The following is an 18,930-nucleotide window of genomic DNA, read 5'->3' on the forward strand; positions in this document are numbered from 1 at the left end:
GTGAGCATATATAAATATGGTGCATTGATTACGCGGCCCAACCCAAAAGTATCTTCAGTTGCTAGACTCGCCGTTTTCACTTCAACATCCCGAAGACCTGTGCATGCGCCTGCAAAATCCAAGAGAAGCTTGGAGATGGCAACCAACTCAAGCTTTCAACTGTTCTCCTCATCAGACGAAAAGGGCGCTCCAGGGTTAGGGTTAGCGTTTCTTGATTCCTTTGAGCCCGCGTTACCTCCTCCTCCTCCTCCCGTCGAAGTCTTTTCCTCCGAGGTACTGTTGCGGCCATATGTACGCAGATAGGTTGATGCTATAGAACTTTTTGATTCATTTAAACTAATTAATGTGTTGATTAGCTAATTCAGAAGTTAATTTTTTTTTGAATTATAATGAAGCAGATGCCATATTCTGTGAAATTTACCGTGGAGCAAGTGAATGTAGGGGAACTCACTTTGTTCAAAGTAAGTCATTTCTGTCTCTTTCTGTGTTTGATTCTAGGGAAATTTTAGTTAAAATGTAGTGGAAACAGGAAGAATGTAGAGTAGGTTTTAATTTAGACTCAGTTACTGGGAAGTATAAAGGAGTCAGTTCATAATTTGCTCCTGCCATGCTTCTTAAGAAATCAAAATTGACGTTATGGTGAAGCTCGTTGACACCTGAGATATATTATCACAGTTTATTTTATCTGAAATTTAGATTTTAAATCACGACAGCATTTGAAATTAGTATGATAGAAGTGAATTTGATTTTTATTTGTTCTTTTTCTCTAGGGCCGTGTTAGTACTAAGGAGGTTTTGGGATTATCTAACTCCGATTTGGTCCCTGGTGTATACGAAGGTATGTATCAACCTTACTTGTATTTTTGCACTTAATGCTCACTACTGAGTCTGTCTTCTTTGAAGTTCAGTTCTCCTAGTTATTATTGCATTATGCTTGTTTTTGTGGCACTATTCTGCATAACTATGATTTCATGTTATTGCGTCCGGTTTAGGGGGATTGAAGCTATGGGAAGGTTCACTAGATCTTATCAAGTCTCTTCACTCTGAGATTCAAAATGGGAATTTATCATTTAAAGGAAAACGAGTTTTAGAGGTGGGCTCTTAATTTTCAGGTACTTCTATCTTTCTGCAAGATGTTTCATCGTCTTGATATTCCATACAGTGGTCTTTGTTTCAAGTTCTTTAATGGCTTGACACACTAACTTGGTTTGTTACATTTGTCATATTAATAATTGCAAGCATTATAGTGTTCTTTTCACATGCGTGTTGCCTTGCTGTTAAGGAGTTCTGTTTATGGTGGTTTTGATTGTCCGTTGCTTGTGTTTAATCGGAGATATAAATGCAATACCAACAATTAGTTTGTTTTTTCATTTCAAATAAAAAAAAACGATTAGTTTGTTTTAAAATCTACTAAAGCTACATGTCTTTGCATGTTGGTACGTGATTTCTTGGAAGAAACTGATGAGAAACATAAGAAGTTGGTATGTTTGTAAGTAATATTAAGAGGCACTATAGACATTGGAAAAGAGGATTTAAGATTCAGGCAGAGAAACAGTTCCTGTTTATAACTTAGAGAAGGAAATTTTATGAAAGAGAAAAAGTAGTATATATTGACAATAATCATTGTGGATGATATTACCTAGGGCAGCAAACATTTAAAGGCTTGTCTCTTAATGCTGATTTTCAGTTATGTACTTAAAGAGTAAAATTTTGACGGTTGAAAATGCTAGTGAATTTCTAGAATGCTTATATGATCCTTTCAGAAGTAACTTTTTTCCTTTTTTCAAAAGGTAGTTTCTCCACCCAAACAGTAGGTTGATTCTCTAGAAATCAATTGGCAAAGAAGGAAACATTAGCTCTCCTGTATGCCACTGGCATGCATTTTTCTTGTTGGGGAAAATTAGGAGACTAAGGCCACGCAAAACTCAATCCAACACATAAACTGCAGGGACAACAAAAGAGTTACTAGGTGTACATAGTCTTTACAGTTTCAGTAAATCCTAGCTTGGAATCTCAAAGCTAAGCGTCATGATCTCCGCAGTTGATTTGTTAAACTTAGGTTGCTTAGTGAAGTTACTATTTATCAAATAATGAATATTCAAAACCATGATCAGTAGTTTATGACTTTTTGCTTGGTGAACAAAAGAAAATCAGTAATCTAAAGCCTAAGTGAAGGTTTTAACGACTTAATTTCAAAATATACAAACCCAACTATTAATCATTTCTAAGCATCTCCTTCATTCCATAACTTGATGAGTTTTCTTAATTTGTTTCAGCTGGGATGTGGTCATGGTCTTCCTGGGATTTTTGCATGCCTTAAGGTGAATCCCCGAATCTTTTCATTATCATATGTCCATAATGGCACCCAAGACTGAATATGGAGCTATCCGGGCTTGTTAAGCTTCTTATTTCATTGCAACAGGGTGCATCTGTCATTCATTTCCAGGACTTCAATGCCGAGGTCCTGCAATGTCTTACCATACCCAATGTAAAGGCTAATGTTCTGGAGAAGTCTCATCGTATGGGAATGGGTGAAACAAATTCTGATGCCGAAGCAGAAGTACGTTTCTTTGCTGGTGATTGGGGTGAAGTTGATCAACTTCTTCCCCAAGGACATGACAAAGAAAAGGAGCTAACCTGTAGCTCTGAGTGTGATGCAATTGATGGTTATGATGTTGTTCTAATGGCAGAGACTATTTATTCCATCTCTTCTCAGCGGAGTCTTTATGGACTTATTAAGAAGGTGCAGCTTCATTGAACTGTTTTCATTATTGTCACTTTTTTTTTTCTTCTTTCAGCAAAATTGTAGTATCTTCAGCTCTAAGAGGGCTTACTTTGCAGTGCATTAGGAACCCTCATGGCATTGTATACATGGCAGCAAAGAAGCATTATTTTGGAGTGGGCGGGGGAACACGGCAATTTTTATCTATGGTAGAGAAAGATGGTAAGTTAATCCTTCTGAGATGTGTTGTAGCAAGCGTGGAGAGGCAAATATTGTAGTCATAGTTGTCTGATTTACGAATTATATGCATAGATACTTCAGACTTGTATTTTACCTGTAAAACTTTGTATGCAACTGTGCATGATATGAAACTTTTAAGGTCAATTGAATTGAAATATATATATAGTTACTTCATGCTATTTCATATTATTACTCAATATGCATGAATTAATTCTGATGGTGCCAGATATGGTCATGGGATTGGATCTTGGTAAATGACCCTTTTGCTTATTTATTTATTCTACTCTGCTGTTTTCCCCTTGCAGGCGTTCTGACTTCAAAGCTGGTTTGTGAAGTTACAGATGGTTCTTCTAACCTCAGAGAGGTATGGAAGCTTTCATGCAAGTAGATGACAATCTAGATCTATTACGGTGAACATGATCAATGTGTAATCTAAAGATGGAATCTTTCCACCAAGTCAGAGATCATATTTGACATGCTATTTTGTCTAAGAACGTGGCACTGGATATTTGCTGCTTGAACATTTTGTTCTTGACCAACTTCCTTAATTTTAATCTCTGTTCTGCACAGTTATTTGCATTTTCTATTATACTCAATTGATTCATCAGAAACCAAAAGCAAGCTTTTGTAGAAGCATATAATGCCTTGGTAAGTTTTATGTTTGACAATTTAGAATCATCATATTCATTTTCTTCCGAAAATGGGACAGTAGATTCACTGAAAGAAACCAAGAAGAGTAGTTTACAAGTTCAAACGACATGAACATCATCAAGCCTTTTACTTAGACAAACGAACATGTATGTATATATATATATTTGAAGCTGATAACAGTTTCTGTGAGACAGAAAAAAAAAATAAAAAAGAGAGAAGAAATAAGATCAAGAATCAGGCCGACAACGATAGTACTTGAAGCAACCTCGGTTATGAGCATTAGATGGGGGTGGGAGACAGCCTCCAGATTTGCTATAAGCCTCTCCGGTCTCGCCTTCATTGCAAACTGGTTGATCTCTCTTCAACGTCCCAGGCGATATGTACTTCTTCTGCTCAAGAAATCTCCGGCTAATCTCTGATTCCATCAACATCTCATCTTCTTCATAGCACTCTGCTATTGATCCATTGCACGATTCGCTCATTCCAGACGACGGAGCAGGCAGATGGAGTAGTGGGCTAACAAATAAAAGAAAGCAGTAGTAGCACCCAATGATTTTCATTTTTACTAATTTCTTTCTTTCAGACTACCACTTTGAAACACTTTATAGAGGAGAAGAAGAAGAAGAAAGCATCCCACAAATTCTTTTAATTTATTTCTTCATTTTACTTAAAAAAGTTAAATCTTAGTGGAAACCGCACAAGAGGACCACCAGAGAAGCCGCACTTCACCAACCCCATGATTCTCATCCTGTTTCTTCTTTGGTTTTTTTTTTTTTTTAATGAGTTATTTATTCACACACTCAACTGTCACAACTGATTTTAATTTTGAGCATTATTTCCAAGAATTGGGTTGTTAAAAAAACGTTCTTTCTTTAACAATTTGATCCCAATTCTTGGAAATAATGCTCAAAATCAAAATTATTTAATCCTGGGTTCAATTTTTCTGAGTGAAATTTTAATATGGTACTGAAGAATTATTAATTCCTCCCCCCCAACCCTAAAAACAAGAATAAATGCGTTGAATATTTCTGGTTAGATAGAAAATGTCATTTAGGAAGGGCTTCCATTTTTCTTGGGGAGCGTTGCAATTAATGTGTAAAGGGTAATTGATATGCCAAGTTATTGCGTTGGGCCTAAAATGACAGTGACAGCTTCCATCATCTTATAACTGGACCATACACTTTATACTTAAAAAAATCCAAATGGGATAAATTATTACATCTTGCCCTAAAAAATTCAACCATAGAACTGAATTTAAGATTTCATAATTTTTCTCAAAATTATACATGTTCCTAATAATTGGCTGCACCAATATATATATATATATATATATTTGTATTTGCAGCTCCACCGACAGGGTTATATAGATGTAGGATCATGGGTAGCTGTATGGTTCAAGACTTCTGGTGTTCAATTACGTTTTTAGTAATTTGAGCAGCGTTAAAAAAACTAATATGCTTTTATATTCTTTTGAAAAAAAGGTAAATCTCACTATACAATATTTATTTTACTTTAAAATAATATTTGTGAAAATAAATATAATATTTAAATAACAATGATATAATGATCGATGTTTCTGTATTTTATTTAAATATTACGAATTTAAATTTTAAATTTATTATTTTATGAATTTATTTTTCTGATGTACTGATAAAATTGTAATAAACAATTTGTGGGGCAAACTTTTTTGTTTGTTTGAAACATGTTACCCACTACTAATGATGATTACCGTGGCCACTAACAATAATTCAGTCTTTTTAATTTTTGATTTTGTGTTTACTAATTAAGAAGTTTATTTACAAAATTTTAATTAAAATTTCAGATTATTTCGTACAATTTTCAAATGCTTGAAAAATTGTTGGTACATTAATAATACAGGCAAGATTGTGATGGGTCACGGCAGACAAATTTGTGAAATTTCTCAGTCTTGAGTATAAAAATAATTACCAAATTAATTGATTTAATTAGTACCACTTAATTATTTTAAAATTTCATCCCTTACCCAGAAGCAATATTGGCTGAAAAATCATTTATTTGTATCAATACATAAATTTTCGGAATCAAATGTAAATGTATACAATTAATGATATATAAATATTAATCTGTAATTCATATTATTTTTAAGAATGAAATTAATAATAATTCATATTGTCTTTACAAAATTAAATTTGTAAAAATCTTGGGACGAGAAAAACATTATCTCTCTCACACCATAAATTCTAAACTTTCAACTTTTAAATGAAATTAGAATTTATTTATTTTGGAATGAACATTCTAATCAACAGACACTAAATATATATATATATATATATAATAAATCCATAGATTATTCTCATGAATCAAATAAAATATAATAATAACACATTGCATCAATATATGTTTTTCTTAAAATTCTCAAATTTACTTTTTTTTTTTAAAAAAATAAATTTTAATATCTGAAGTTTCTCAATTACTTTTCTGGAAATAAAAGAACTTCAATAAGGCCTGCACCTGTAAATCTTGAAGCACCCTCTGGTTCTGGGGTTTGATGGAGCAGGCAAGCAACTCGAGTACGGTCTCCCACTTTCAGGACCTCCACAGAAGGGCGAATCGCGCAGCAGAGCTCCTGAGCTCAAGAATTTCGTCGCTGTGAGTATCCTTCTACTCGTCTCGGACTCCATTAACGACTCCCGATCGTCATCGGCTTCCACATTTCCCGCCACTGAAACATCACATGATTCTCTCCTCTGATCCGCAGCGGAAACTCCGTGGCCAGTACTGAATTGTTGGAGTAGCAGCAGCATTGTGAGTAGCTGCGGAAGGAGAAGAAGACAGAGTGAAGATCTTCTCTTCCACTGGGTTGCCATTTAGGGAAAGTAAGGAGGTTTAGTTAGTTTCTGAGAAGTCGGTTTTGGTTTACTCACTGAGTTGAAGCGCTCTAATCATTATTGTGCTGAACGTGAATGTGCAGGAAAAAAAGGTCTTTTGCTTTCTGCTTCACCCGTGGTATGTATGGAGTTTCTTTGCAGCCATGGTGGGGTGGGCCGCCTTCAACACGTGCCATTGTAACGGTGCATAATCTAATTATTAAATTTTAGTGTTTCATATGTGGGCTTTAATAGCTGAATCAAGGGGCAGGGTCTGATGCCCAGCCCACAATTAGTCAAATACAACTCCTCATTTACTAACCTTGGATTCTGTTTCCCAGAAACTTCGTAAATTAGAATTTTCTAACTATATTTGTACTTGTTAAAAGTCAACACTTGCGTTGTGGATCGGTATGTAATCCTATTAGCGTTTGCCCCCCTGCGTAAATCTTTCTTCATCAAATCCCAACTCCACGAGAATGCCGAGGAAGTTGACATTCCAAATTACAAATCTGTCATTTCTTTTAGCGACGGTTTTCTTAGCCAATTCATTGGTCTTGATGTGCGAAACCTTCCTCCCTTACCAAGCAAACATTATAGTATCACTCATAACATTAACTTGCTGCTGCAATATCCTGTCTTATGTCCTGAAGATGAACGAATCTTTCCGAAATCTCCATTGGAAATACTTTTGCATGGTGGCCGCGCATTTAACAACACTCGCAGACACCAGCAACTGGGAATCCTTGGGCGGTAAGTTTTTCTTGATTGGACTTTCAGTCCTCTTGTTGAGCATGTGGTATTATCGAAATTGGGTTCGGCCACGGGAAGAAGAGAAGGTGGTTGTAATGGAGAATGCTGTGCCTTTGCTTGTCGAAATTCCATTTGCTATTACGGGTAATGGAGTTGCAATGATGGTAAGGCGTTTCCTTCCCAATGAGGATCTTCAATGGAAGCTGGTTGGAGGTGGCATCATGTTCTTGGTTAGTACCATTCTCTTCTGCCACCTTCTCTCTGTGTCTGCCAAAACTGGGATCTTCCGCAGGAAAAAAACTTCAAACTAAAACCAATTTTTCTTAAAGGATTTGTCATTCCCTATTGTGTTTTTGATATTGTCGGTATCAATGAAACTCATCGCTGTTTAATTTTACTTTCATCTTAAAAGTAAATATGAAAATGATAATTGCCGACTTCTACACACAAATTCCACAAGGAAAAGAGCTATCACATTAATCTTTATCAAGTTTATCATCAAAGCTTCCTGCCATAACAGTAACATAATTACAGAAAAACTTTTCATATTATTCCTCTCCCGCCCAAGCAATTTTTATTGTTTTTTTTTTTTTTTTTTTTTAAATTTCATGAACATCAGTCAGTTATTCAGTCCTAAAGTTGATAGCTCAAACCCATCTCCACTGGCATGAAAGATTGAAATATGTGACCTTTAAATCCATATATCCGAAGTGCAGTCACCACCAGGATATCTCATTTCATGAGCTAGGGAAGGGCCGTCAGGTTCAGCTCCAAAATCCACAAAAAAGCTAGGGTTTATGGAGAGACCACCTTTCTCAGTGTGCACATCAATCTGCAGCATGTGGGATCCTTTTTCCATGAGGCCAGGATAAAATTGTCGATCCCATTCACTGAAAAGTGAGTTGGTGACGTACAACCGCTTCCCATCTAAACTCAACTGGATCATCTGAGGTCCCCCTCTCAATTCATGTCCCTTCAAGAATAGCAATTAAGTACCTTTTGAGTTTCATATCACTTTGACTAAAGTATCAAGTGTAGTTGAAAATGTAGCAATATTGTATACGGGAATTCACAGAGGACAAATGCACAGCAGAAAGTTCTAGTTTTATGATTGAAAAAAGAAAAGGAGACGGTACATACCTGAACATCGGGAACCTCACACTGCCATGTCTTTCCATCTTCACCCACAGCCACAACAGGGCTTCCCTTCTTAATCAATCCCCCAACCCATACTTGGCCAGTCAATACAGGATTTTTTGGATCCTCAATATTATATTGCCGAACATCTCCATGAAGCCAATTCGAAAAGTAAAGAAAACGGTCATCTAGAGAAATCAGAAAGTCAGTTATAAGCCCAGGCATCTCGGGAAGGATCCAATTTTGCACCTTCAAGGGTTTGACTGAAATTGCCACCTGCAGTGTTCAAGGAGATTACAAAAAATGTTCTGGACTGTGGCAGTTTAAGTAAAGACAAGAAAGAACGGATGTCAAGGTTACATTAACTGTAAAAGGAAAAAGAAAATTCACTTCTTACCTCGTGGCTCCATGATCCATCCTCCGTTTGGAAAAACCTCACCATGTTACTCGTTAAGGCACACCCAACAAACCCTGTATCTTTAGAGGGATCATGCAAGAACCTAATCTGCATATGAGGAAGCATATTAATCAACCAATTCCTACTATATCTCCATAAGGATTAGAGTTGCAAAAAAACGTATAACAATAACAATTTATGGAGCTGCGTAATTGTGGACTGCTAGTGAAGTAAACTAATAAAATTATTTGTCAGGAACAAGAACATGAAATTACATCCTGCTTACATACTTATACTAGGAATCAAGAAGGGTTATGGGAAGAGATGGCATCCATTCCTACATTATGGTCAATAGGCTCACGACTGTCTTTGGACCAGATAAGAAAGAGAGGTATATTGATTATATTTATCAAAATCACCTCCAAGGGTATGAGGCCAGTGCTTCCAAGATCCATTGTTTGTTTCTTTTCACCATCCGGCCAGCTATACACATACAGATGCCTCCCGTACAAACCATCTGAAACATGCTGAGGGTTGAAACCTTTTGTAAATGCCGCAGGTGCTCCCCATGATGAGCTGATCATTGTTTTATGTCGTGGTTGGTACCAGAAATCATATCCAAAGAGAGGACTATGTCCGGGCTTCTCCCACCTGAAAAAGGAAATAGTGAAAATTAAGAGGACTAAAAGGTTTCGTTAGGCTATAGTTTCAATTTTACACGATTCATTTAGTTGTTATAACTGCACAAAGAATTGATAGATTTTTTTTCTTTCAGATTGCTTATGAAAAGTTTTAAATGTCTGAAAATGAACACATCCATGATGACAACAAGCCTTGTTAACCATAATGAACTAGCCGTCCATGGCTAAATATTCTGTTAATGGAAAAAGCTCGGTAGCTACCTTCCTTTGATGTTGAATTCTGAGTCAAGGAGAAGAAATCCATTTCCCTCAGCATTTCCGTCCTCATCTCCAAGGCAAGACACCAGTATATCACCAGAAGCAAGGCAATGGGAAGTGTGTGGATAAGCTAATCCTGTCTTCTGAACAATTTCTGCTGGTTCTACAACCTTATGCAGCGCAGGTGCCTTTGGATTTGTTTTTGTATCAATCACATAAATGCGGCCAGATCTGCTAGACGTAATGGAATTAAAAATCCGAACAAGGAGATTGACATCTTCACATTCAAGGAAGAGTATAAGAAGCTTTTTGAAGAATCATGTTGAACCAGAGCTACTCTACATTATTTGCCGTATTTTAAAGCAATTTTTAATTTTCAAAGAAACTTCCAATATAAAAATTTTCAGGATCTTATAAAAACGAATCTGATAGTACACTTTTTCTTGAAATCTGAAGCACAATGAAGAATGCTATCTACTAGTACACTGGAAATCATTGAAAAACAGACTGATTCACCTCAAAGATGGCATCTCAGCTGTGAAGCATTCTACAAATACATGTAAGTGCAATCAAATAAGTAGTGTAGACACACAGCTAAAGAAGAAAGTCAGTTGGAAATCAAACTAGTAGGTGTGTATTAAAGGATGCATGTCAAATTCGTTCATCAGCTGCCATATTGAGAGTGAAACGACTAAGATGAAACCAGAAATATACTTTTTTAGCTTAGAAAAAAAAAAGGAAAGAAATGATAATCAGCATGTGCAGAAAGGAAATTTCACAGATAAATATGTCGGTTTATGTGATAAAGTATCTACAAAGACACTAGTAACCTTTTTGGGACTCAAAATGGTTGAAAGAGAATCACGCTCAGAACAACAACAATGGAATGCAAAGTGAATTTTAGTTTCCTACATCAGTGAAGGTAGGACCAGATAACGCCGATCTGTAGAAGGATCCCCATGGCAGGAGCTGCATGAATTCCACCCTGAATGATGAAGTTCATCACCTAAATATTTCATAGGCAGCCTATGGATAACTTTTGAATATGTAGGAGAGTTTGGGTCAACGTCCACCGTTGCCAGATAATCAGGCTTCTGTATACCAGTTCCTGCATGAAATTGAAATCTTAAAAATGTGTTCTCCCATATGAGTCAAATAATTTAGAATGCTATTCATACAATTTATAAAAGTCGACCCAAAGTTGTTTAACTAATAGTTTATTTAAGTGATATAATGATAAAAGTAGACGACCTAACATTGCATGAACAATTAAAAATAAATAAATCAATCAAAAACCAAACTTGATCCTGTTTTCCCAAGCAAAAGTCCCAACTATAGTCAAGGAAGTCTTTTGATTATCATTCTGGATCCGACCTTTGATTTCCTTTAGTTCTACATTGTCAAATAATTAGATTTTAATCAATTAATTATCCTACAAAGTTATAGCTTCTAGGAAAGAAAAATAAACTTCACTAATCAATTAAATAATTTTATACTACATTCTAAAAAATCATGTTACCACTAATTAGCACTCGAGCATTGAACGTAAAAGTTTTAAAATTGTCAAAAGCATAACCAAGTGAATGCAGGTTTGGTGCATAAAATATGCTCATATCAATGTCATCTACAGCCTAATTCAACTAAAAAATTTCAAGTAATATTTTATTCAACAAACTTCAACTCTCCAAAACAATTTTTTTTTTTTTGATGAATTTAAAAAAAAACTTAAATTTTTAACTAATTACAACTATCTTAATTAAAAAAATGTAATTATCACAAAATATTTATTTCGTTGAAAAAAATTTATCGGTTTTACAAATAAATAAATTAGTAAATCAAATCTTAAATTATAATAAATTAGAATATTATAAAAAGGCCCCTTTGAATTCCCAATACATAAACAAAATAAATAAAACTTGTCAAAGCAATTTTATTGGGTAAAATACGATCCATTGCTCAATAAATCATCCTTTTTTCATGAAAAGAAAACTACTCAGCTTTGATTGAGCCGCACTCTATTGGTTTATTATCTTATCTTTTTCTTTTTTGGGTTTATGCCTTGGTGATTATCTTATCTTGTTTTTTTTTTCTTTAAGGAATGATGATTATCTTATCTTTATATCCTAAAATAACAATAATATTTATATAATACAGAGGTTGACAGGAGGAGCAAATGGTGTAAAGTTCTGGAAGGGAAGACGTGGGAACCCCGTGGGACCCACTGAGAAATTCTCATCGCACAAGTAATATTCATATACACTAAAACAATTTTAAAAAAGAAAAGATGATTGTGAGCACCACAGTCATCGCAATCTGATTCCTAGAGAAGAAACAAAAAAGTGGTGTCCGATCGCAGTCGTCAACACGATAAAATAAATCAACCATCCGAGAAATAGTTTAAATTCCTGAGTTTCGAAAATTGATTCAATGGGATTCCATGTCTTTCTTCTTTTCCCTTCGTTAATCTTTAAGATAAATCGAGAAGAAAAATGTTCAAATTTAACAAATCACAGATCAGGAGGAAGCAGAGATCTAAACAATTAAGAAAGTGTCGACAGGGAGAGGAGATTGATATGACGAGAGAAGAAGAAGCAAAGACAAAATCAATACAGAGATAGCAGATCATAAAAAAAAAAAAAAAAAAAAAGTTAAAAATCACGACGGAAAATGATGAAGAAAATGTAAGAAAAAAATCAGGCGAAAGCAATATACGTAAACAGACATACCAGTGTAGATGCAGGTGACGTAGATGAGAGCTTCTTTTGGTCCAGACATGGCCTCAATCGGGGTGGCGTAACCCGGTCCCTTCTTGCAACATGCGTTTCCATTGCTTACTTCACCATGTTGGAGCACCACTACATCCGTCGCCATCTCTCGATCTCTCTGTGTTCTCCGTCTCTATCGCCTCCTCCGCTGCCGAAAACCCGAAAAAACGCTTGATAGCGAAATACTTGTCGCAGCGAAACTCCCTCTCTCTCTCTGTCACTCTCTCGGGCTCTGTGATTTTATAGACGATATAAGAGCGAGTGTAAGAGAATGGTGGTATTTCTTTTACCGAGCGCTACAGACCAGTCAATGAAAATGTGTCCAGGTTAACTGTACCTGGCTGGTGCGGCAATTAATCCCCGCTTCCATTTTTTTGGTTTTTTAAGGATCACCATAAATAATCCACTCTATTATTTTTTTTTTTTTAAAAAAATTATAATTTAATTTTATTTTCGTATTAACGGGGATATAGTAAATCTATAATTAGTTATGTAACTATCGGACAATCATTCTTAATTTTTTTAATTTTAAACTTATAAATATAACATAATCCGCAATTACATTCTATCATATATAACATACTCAAATTACATATTTTGATTAAGTTCTAAAGATTCATAATTATATAACTCAGTTGGTAGAATTACTGTAGATTAGAATATAATAAACTAAAACTATTATTTGTTTATAAGAATTAAGTAGGGCACTGTTATTTTAATCTAACATAAAAGAAAATCCTAGCCGTCCATTATTTTATCCAACGGATAAGGATTTAGCACGTAGCGCTCTGGCTAACAGGAGATATGGAAATCGCGGCTTGTCGGAGCGCCCACGTTCTTGATGTCGTGTGTCATATTTTTTCGGCACCCCCGCCGTGTAAGACAATATACTTATTATTCTGTACTTAATCTGTCTACATAAAATTTTGTATCTTTATTTTTAAAATTAATTATTTTCATGACGTATTATTTTTTCAATTTTTAGTAGTACCCGATTTGAATTGGTGTCATCATATTTTAAAATTTTTAAAATATAATGTCAATAATTTATGTTGGAAAATTTTGGACTAGTTTATCAGTGGCGTGTGCCCACACGTAAATTCCATTATGAAAAGAAGTGATTTTCATATTACGTGAGGATATTGGTTTCTTAAGGAAGAACACAATCATTGAGCCCAATTCACATATTTATTAGTTAGTTATTTACTTACTTCACCACTAAAATACAGTCCTCAATTATTCATAATCATTATTTAAAAAAAAAAAAAAAAAGTATACCATAATATATATATATATATATATATATATTGTAACGACCCTAAAAATATTAAAATGAAATGAGTATTTAAATATATCAAATGCGGAAGCGAGATCAAAATTTCAGTTAACATCCCTTACACGAAAACCAAAAACGCACTTAAAATATAAAAGGTTAAACTAACTAAAAGAGAAACTCGAAAATAAAGCTATGAGTATGACTACAGAGTCTCTAGGCATCCCTTTCGTCGTTCTCCTGCGGAACGGGCTCGGGAACCATGTCTTCCTGATCTGAAATGGTTAAATAAGGAGTGAGCTACACTAGCCCAGTAAGAACATCACGATATCTCACCGTCACGGAGGTAAAGGTGGGTAGAAAACACAAAGGACCCATGGAGCATGTTTTACAACAAATCCTTTTATTTATGATAAAACCTTTACCATCCACTTACCTCGGTGGAATTTATGAAAACAATATAAGAAAAACAATAACATTATCATAATCATGGAATAATATAAGCTGTAAAACATAACACTTATCACGCCTCTTGTAATTCAATCATTATACAACATATCTTTTTCTCATTTACCAGCCTACTAGTATCCGTGGGGGTCCATAGGGGTCCCGCTACCCGTTAACCTTTAACATTCATAATCAGTTTCCAGGGCCGTCCCCATACCCCGTCCGGTATGGGCGCCAAAACCATAAACCTCAATACCCCGTCCGGTATGAGGGTGAAACGGGCCGTCCCCATACCCCGTCCGGTATGGGCGCCAAAACCATAAGATCTCCATACCCCGTCCGGCATGTGAGACCACAATCCCGGTAGGGTTCCCTACGGACCCGGTCCGTCCACCATCTCCCAGGATATCTAGTCAGGCTGACCCCCATAATACAATTATCAGTCTACACAATCTTTCATTTTCCTTTCCCTCAGTCAGCATCATCAATTCACATTTAAACAAGCAAATCGTAATTCATGCCAAACAGACAACATACAGTATCAGTTTTTCAGTCATTCAACCCATAGTTAATAAAAACGTAGTATATGCACACAAATCTGTAAAATGAACACATCAAACCTCATTTTGCATTTAAAGCTGTAAACAGGCCAAATAACAGTAAATCACCAATCACACTAGACTCGGGCTCCATTAGCCACCTTAAGCAATTTCACACATTCGTTAATTCAAGAAATACCGTTTTATCATTTTGAACTTTAATACCGTGATAGGAAATAGGGTGAGGAGTCCTTACTTGTTTTCGGGATTCGAATACGATTCACAGTGCGCCTACAGGCTGTTCCTAATTTTCCCTGAATTTTTCCCGGGGAACTGAAACGCACTAACGGTACCTGTACGTGTTCTAAAAAATCTCAAATTAGGCTCAGGGCCCCTTTTTGGCCAATATCGCAACTCCGGCACGGCGGCTCCGCCGTGCTCCGGCGATGGCGCCGCCGCTTGCGGCGGCGATTCGCCTCGGGTTGGCTGTTTTCGGCCGTTTCCGGCCGAATTCGGCCACACTCGCATCGGTCCCTGCGAGAAAACAACCCTAGGGCCCTCGGGGGGCCAAAAAATCACGGAAAAACGGAGCTTACCGGCGGCGGCGCTCTCGAGTGCGACGGCTCTCCGGCGAGGTTCGTGTTTTGGTGATTCGGCTCCGGTCAACCTGTAGAGAAAAGAATGGTGATCACGGTGATATAAAAATTGCATCAAACGGAGGCCGGGAAGGGCTTCGTCGGAGGCAAAAACCGAGAAGGGGCGCGGCGGCGCCGCTGGTCTTTGGCCGGGATTTTGGCTCTGATTTGGCCACAGGAGGAATCTGCGTGGAAAAACGAGTCGGGGGTATGAAATTTACCTCGATCGGCGGTCGGAAATTTCCCCGGCGCGGCGGCGGGTGGCGGCGGCCGGCTTCTGGTTTGTCTTCTCCGGCGAGCGGCAGGCGGCTAGGGTTTGTGGTCTGGTGTGGGGGTTCTATTTATAACCCCTTGCCTTTTGATCTCACCCGTCCATTTTGTTTTAATCTGGACCGTTCGTTTTTGATTAAATCTGGGTCGTCCGATCGCGCCCACGCGGATCGCCAACGTGGCCTGTTCCGGAGTGATGTGGTCTTGCCACGTGGCAGGCCCCGGTTGGCCGGGATTGCTGACCGGGCCTGCTGACGTGGCTGCCGACGTGGCTTTTTTTTTTCTTTTTTTTTTTCGGCCCCTTTTCTCCGGGCGCTACATATATATACACACACACACATATATATATATATATATTGCGATTATTGAAACTGAAAAAATGTACCATCTAATCTAAAGAACCATAAGATAATTTTTTCCCCTCATATTGTTCATAATCATTGTAGCAATATCTGTTTTTTTTCTTTTCCTGGATTCTTTGTAATTGTAGTCTTAATTCACTGTAAAATAGGAAGAACTTCCAGTGTTTATTTTATTAGAAAAAAAAAAAAATTTCAATAATTTCAGGACCAAATTTAAACCCAAAAAATAGTTAATATTAATATGTGATTGTTAACCTCGAAAGGCACCGGAGCGAAGATCCAGCATCTGCTTCTCTTTGCCCTCTCTTATAAGCTGTAGCAGAAATCATAGCAAACATCCATCTACAACCATGAAAGGACAAGTGAAAAAATCATGCGAGAGCGTCAAGATACCATACGGAATTCACCTGAGTAAAGGAAGGTGATACAGAGAAAGAGCTTTTTTTTCTCTGGTGCCAAACATGACTTCCATTGGGCTGGCGTGCCCATGACACTTGTTGCAGCACCTCACCGTCCCGTGATGCTCTGCCATTACATGATTCCATTATTTGCCACAAGAAAGTATCACCGTCAAAACATAGATCTTGTCTTTTTTTATTTTCAAGTAACTTTTTGCAAGAACCAAACAGAGCCTTAGTTTTCCTAAAGCTCCTTTCTTTCAACTTTAATAGTTTGCCCTTAAATGGGATATAATTAACCGGTATGAGGACTCAAAAGGTTTTTTTGCTTGTTAAATTTGCTACAGATACCTGGGATCTTCCACTCGATTTCTCTGTAAAGAGTGAAGCAAAGATTGAAGGTGAACTCCAGGAGATGATTAGGCAAGCATCAAACGGAATCTCCAAAGAACCTACATAAAATAAGAGTCTGAATTCATGAAAAACCATACATAAGATTCATTCAATAAGCACGAAAAAAATACTTGCGAGAAGCATGGACTTTGTATTACCTTCAAGATCAACGAATTATACGAAAACAAGACAAGATTCCCACGGCAATCATATGCTATCACCAAAAATCACTGCAAGAACATTTTCCATTCTTGAAATGGTGATATCTAGTGGCATCCCGAACAATAATTTCTCTCTTCACAATGTCGCTAATGAATTTTAGAACAGTATGGCAGTCCCCACAAATGCGAAGATTTTTTACTATCCTTATAGTTGTTCCCGGAACAGCCTTAAGCAGCCCATAGGCCACAGCCAACCGCTCACTATGCCAGAAAAGCTGTCTTTCCTTCTCTTGCAGCTCCATGTCATGTAAAACAAAGCTGGTATCAGGAACATACCCTTTTCTTCTCATCTCAGAATCCAGCTCCTTGAGCAAACAAAATATCTCCTCCTTAAGAGGATGACATGTCTCTCCAGCATAAAACACTTGGCTGTCCTTCCCAATGTCAATGGAGCTATACCCTGGTTCCTTTTTGACTTCCAGTAACCCCATTTTCCTCCTCAACTCCGATACCCTAGTCCACATAGAAGCACCAGCATAGATATTGGATAAGAGTATATATGTTGAAGGGTCTTCTGGTTTCAAGTTAAATAAATGATCAGCCACCTTAATAGCCATTTTGGTGTTCCCATGGTGCTTGCAAGCACTTAAGAAGGCTGCCCATGTTGGCTCATCAGGCTCATATGGCATTGCTTGAAGTAGAGACTCAGCCTCATCGAGGAGCCCCGATCTACCAAGAAGATCTAACAAGCATGTATAGTGCTGCAATGAAGGTCGGATTCTGTAATCTTCAATCATTGATTTGAAAAGCTCACGGCCTTTTTTGACCAACCCGACATGGCTACAAGCATAAATCAATCCCACAAAGGTCACTTCGTTTGGCTTTATTCCAGCTGAGACCATATTATCATATAAGCTCAATGCTCTGTCAGCTCGCCCATGCTGAGCCATCCCGACTATAATTGACGTCCAAGAAACAACATCTCTACGCTGCATTGCATGGAAGATGCTTCTTGCTGCTAATATATCACTACATTTGGCGTACATGTCCACGAATGCATTACTTACAAACAAGCAAGACTCATAGCCAATACGGATAACAAGGCCATGAACCTGCTTTCCAAGCTCCAGCGCAGCCAAATTAGCACAAGCACCAACAATGCTCGAAAGAACTAAAGGGTCTACAATCCCAACCCCCTCTCTTCTCATTTCAATAAACAAACAAAGAGCTTCAATCCCATTCCCACTCTGCACCAACCCGGATATCAAAGCAGTCCAGGAAAACAAATTCCTAACTGCCAATCTCTGAAAGAACTCAATTGCTTCCTTCTTCCTTCCGCTTCTAGCATATCCATATATCATTGCTGTCCTGGAAATCGAATTCTTCTGTTCAATGGAATCAAAAGCAGCACGAGCACTATCAGGCAATCCAAACTTTGCATACATATCAACCAAAGACGACTTAACAACATCATCCTCCGAAAAACACGAAACAATGAACCGGCCATGCACTTGCTTGCCCTGCCTGATAGCACCAAAACTAGCGCAGGCCTTAACCAGGCTAGCGAAGACGAAATGGTCTGGATGCAAGCTGTCACGAGAAAACATGGTGGGGAAGATGGAGAGAGTTCTGCCTGGGAGGTCAGCTTGGTTGTAAGCAGTGAGAATTGAGGCCCAGGAAACATGGTCTCTGTGAGGCGTTTCGTCGAACAAGTACAGGGCATCGCGAAGGAAGCCGCATTTGCCGTAAACATCGATCAGGGAGTTGGGTAAAGGGCCAAAGAGGTGTAAACCAAGCCTCAGGATCTGCGCATGGAGGGTCTTGGCGGTGGAGATGGTCCGATGTTTGGCACAGAGTTGAAGGGTTTGAAGATAGTAAGAGGTTAGCATTCATCACCTTTTTGTAAATGTTTCTTCCCGGCGGCTCATACGAAATAGCCTTCTTGTTCCGTGAAAATTTTGATTATATACGAATATATATATATATATATATATTTTTTCTTTTTTTAACTCCAACTATATTCATTAATTTTTTAGGCTATAA

At 37.4% G+C, this 18,930-nt stretch overlaps 5 protein-coding genes across 17 annotated transcripts; 1 reads left to right on the top strand and 4 right to left on the bottom strand.

Annotated features, from left to right (window-relative positions):
• The first annotated feature begins 26 nt into the window (after positions 1-26).
• LOC110807968 (Putative methyltransferase family protein) lies at positions 27-3,530 on the top strand. 3 transcript variants are annotated; one of them, XM_022033291.2, is made up of 8 exons: positions 28-273; positions 399-461; positions 771-837; positions 992-1,092; positions 2,276-2,320; positions 2,422-2,742; positions 2,841-2,943; positions 3,267-3,530. In XM_022033291.2, exons 1-8 carry the CDS (start codon positions 136-138, stop codon positions 3,347-3,349), a joined length of 921 nt encoding a protein of 306 aa, XP_021888983.1. In that variant the 5' UTR covers positions 28-135; the 3' UTR covers positions 3,350-3,530. The 3 variants fall into 3 exon arrangements, with proteins under 3 accessions (XP_088071211.1, XP_021888983.1, XP_088071212.1); XM_088215086.1 differs by having other exon boundaries at positions 173-303; XM_088215085.1 differs by lacking the exon at positions 399-461 and having other exon boundaries at positions 27-273.
• A 171-nt stretch (positions 3,531-3,701) lies between these two features.
• Positions 3,702-4,424, bottom strand: LOC148266599 (protein RALF-like 32). Its single transcript, XM_088215087.1, has one exon. The coding sequence runs from the start codon at positions 4,170-4,172 to the stop codon at positions 3,840-3,842; it is 333 nt and encodes a 110-aa protein (XP_088071213.1). The 5' UTR covers positions 4,173-4,424; the 3' UTR covers positions 3,702-3,839.
• A 1,662-nt stretch (positions 4,425-6,086) lies between these two features.
• On the bottom strand, positions 6,087-6,458 carry LOC148266600 (rapid alkalinization factor-like). Its single transcript, XM_088214678.1, has one exon. It carries the CDS (start codon positions 6,456-6,458, stop codon positions 6,087-6,089), a length of 372 nt encoding a protein of 123 aa, XP_088070804.1.
• A 1,204-nt stretch (positions 6,459-7,662) lies between these two features.
• Positions 7,663-12,738, bottom strand: LOC110807928 (selenium-binding protein 1-like). The gene is made up of 7 exons (XM_022033235.2): positions 12,371-12,738; positions 10,557-10,752; positions 9,648-9,875; positions 9,165-9,396; positions 8,746-8,853; positions 8,352-8,624; positions 7,663-8,184 (listed from the first exon to the last, which is right to left on the bottom strand). Exons 1-7 carry the CDS (start codon positions 12,513-12,515, stop codon positions 7,903-7,905), a joined length of 1,464 nt encoding a protein of 487 aa, XP_021888927.1. The 5' UTR covers positions 12,516-12,738; the 3' UTR covers positions 7,663-7,902.
• A 998-nt stretch (positions 12,739-13,736) lies between these two features.
• Positions 13,737-18,863, bottom strand: LOC110807962 (Pentatricopeptide repeat (PPR) superfamily protein). 11 transcript variants are annotated; one of them, XM_088215082.1, is made up of 5 exons: positions 16,885-18,863; positions 16,685-16,785; positions 16,343-16,460; positions 16,191-16,248; positions 13,737-13,957 (listed from the first exon to the last, which is right to left on the bottom strand). In XM_088215082.1, the coding sequence occupies exon 1, from the start codon at positions 18,774-18,776 to the stop codon at positions 16,944-16,946; it is 1,833 nt and encodes a 610-aa protein (XP_088071208.1). In that variant the 5' UTR covers positions 18,777-18,863; the 3' UTR covers positions 13,737-13,957; positions 16,191-16,248; positions 16,343-16,460; positions 16,685-16,785; positions 16,885-16,943. The 11 variants fall into 11 exon arrangements, with proteins under 11 accessions (XP_088071208.1, XP_088071201.1, XP_088071203.1 ...); XM_088215075.1 differs by adding an exon at positions 14,925-15,021 and having other exon boundaries at positions 15,265-16,460; XM_088215077.1 differs by adding an exon at positions 14,925-15,032 and having other exon boundaries at positions 15,265-16,460.
• Between the last annotated feature and the right edge of the window lie 67 nt (positions 18,864-18,930).

The sequence above is a fragment of the Carica papaya genome, chromosome 3, assembly GCF_054855325.1.
Source record: "Carica papaya isolate Zhongbai chromosome 3, ASM5485532v1, whole genome shotgun sequence".
NCBI classification, from domain to species: Eukaryota; Viridiplantae; Streptophyta; class Magnoliopsida; order Brassicales; family Caricaceae; genus Carica; species Carica papaya.

Excerpts from the sequence above, each read along its gene's own strand:
- LOC148266599 (XM_088215087.1), bottom strand. The coding sequence starts at position 4,172 with ATGAAAATCATTGGGTGCTACTACTGCTTTCTTTTATTTGTTAGCCCA.
- LOC148266600 (XM_088214678.1), bottom strand. The coding sequence starts at position 6,458 with ATGGCAACCCAGTGGAAGAGAAGATCTTCACTCTGTCTTCTTCTCCTT.
- LOC110807928 (XM_022033235.2), bottom strand. The coding sequence starts at position 12,515 with ATGGCGACGGATGTAGTGGTGCTCCAACATGGTGAAGTAAGCAATGGA. Across the intron at positions 10,753-12,370 it reads CGTCACCTGCATCTACACTG|GAACTGGTATACAGAAGCCT; the intron begins GTATGTCTGTTT and ends AATTTCATGCAG. Across the intron at positions 9,876-10,556 it reads CTGGTCCTACCTTCACTGAT|ATCTGGCCGCATTTATGTGA; the intron begins GTAGGAAACTAA and ends TACGTCTAGCAG.
- LOC110807962 (XM_088215084.1), bottom strand. The coding sequence starts at position 18,776 with ATGCTAACCTCTTACTATCTTCAAACCCTTCAACTCTGTGCCAAACAT.
- LOC110807968 (XM_022033291.2), top strand. The coding sequence starts at position 136 with ATGGCAACCAACTCAAGCTTTCAACTGTTCTCCTCATCAGACGAAAAG. Across the intron at positions 2,321-2,421 it reads GGATTTTTGCATGCCTTAAG|GGTGCATCTGTCATTCATTT; the intron begins GTGAATCCCCGA and ends TCATTGCAACAG. Across the intron at positions 2,743-2,840 it reads TTTATGGACTTATTAAGAAG|TGCATTAGGAACCCTCATGG; the intron begins GTGCAGCTTCAT and ends CTTACTTTGCAG.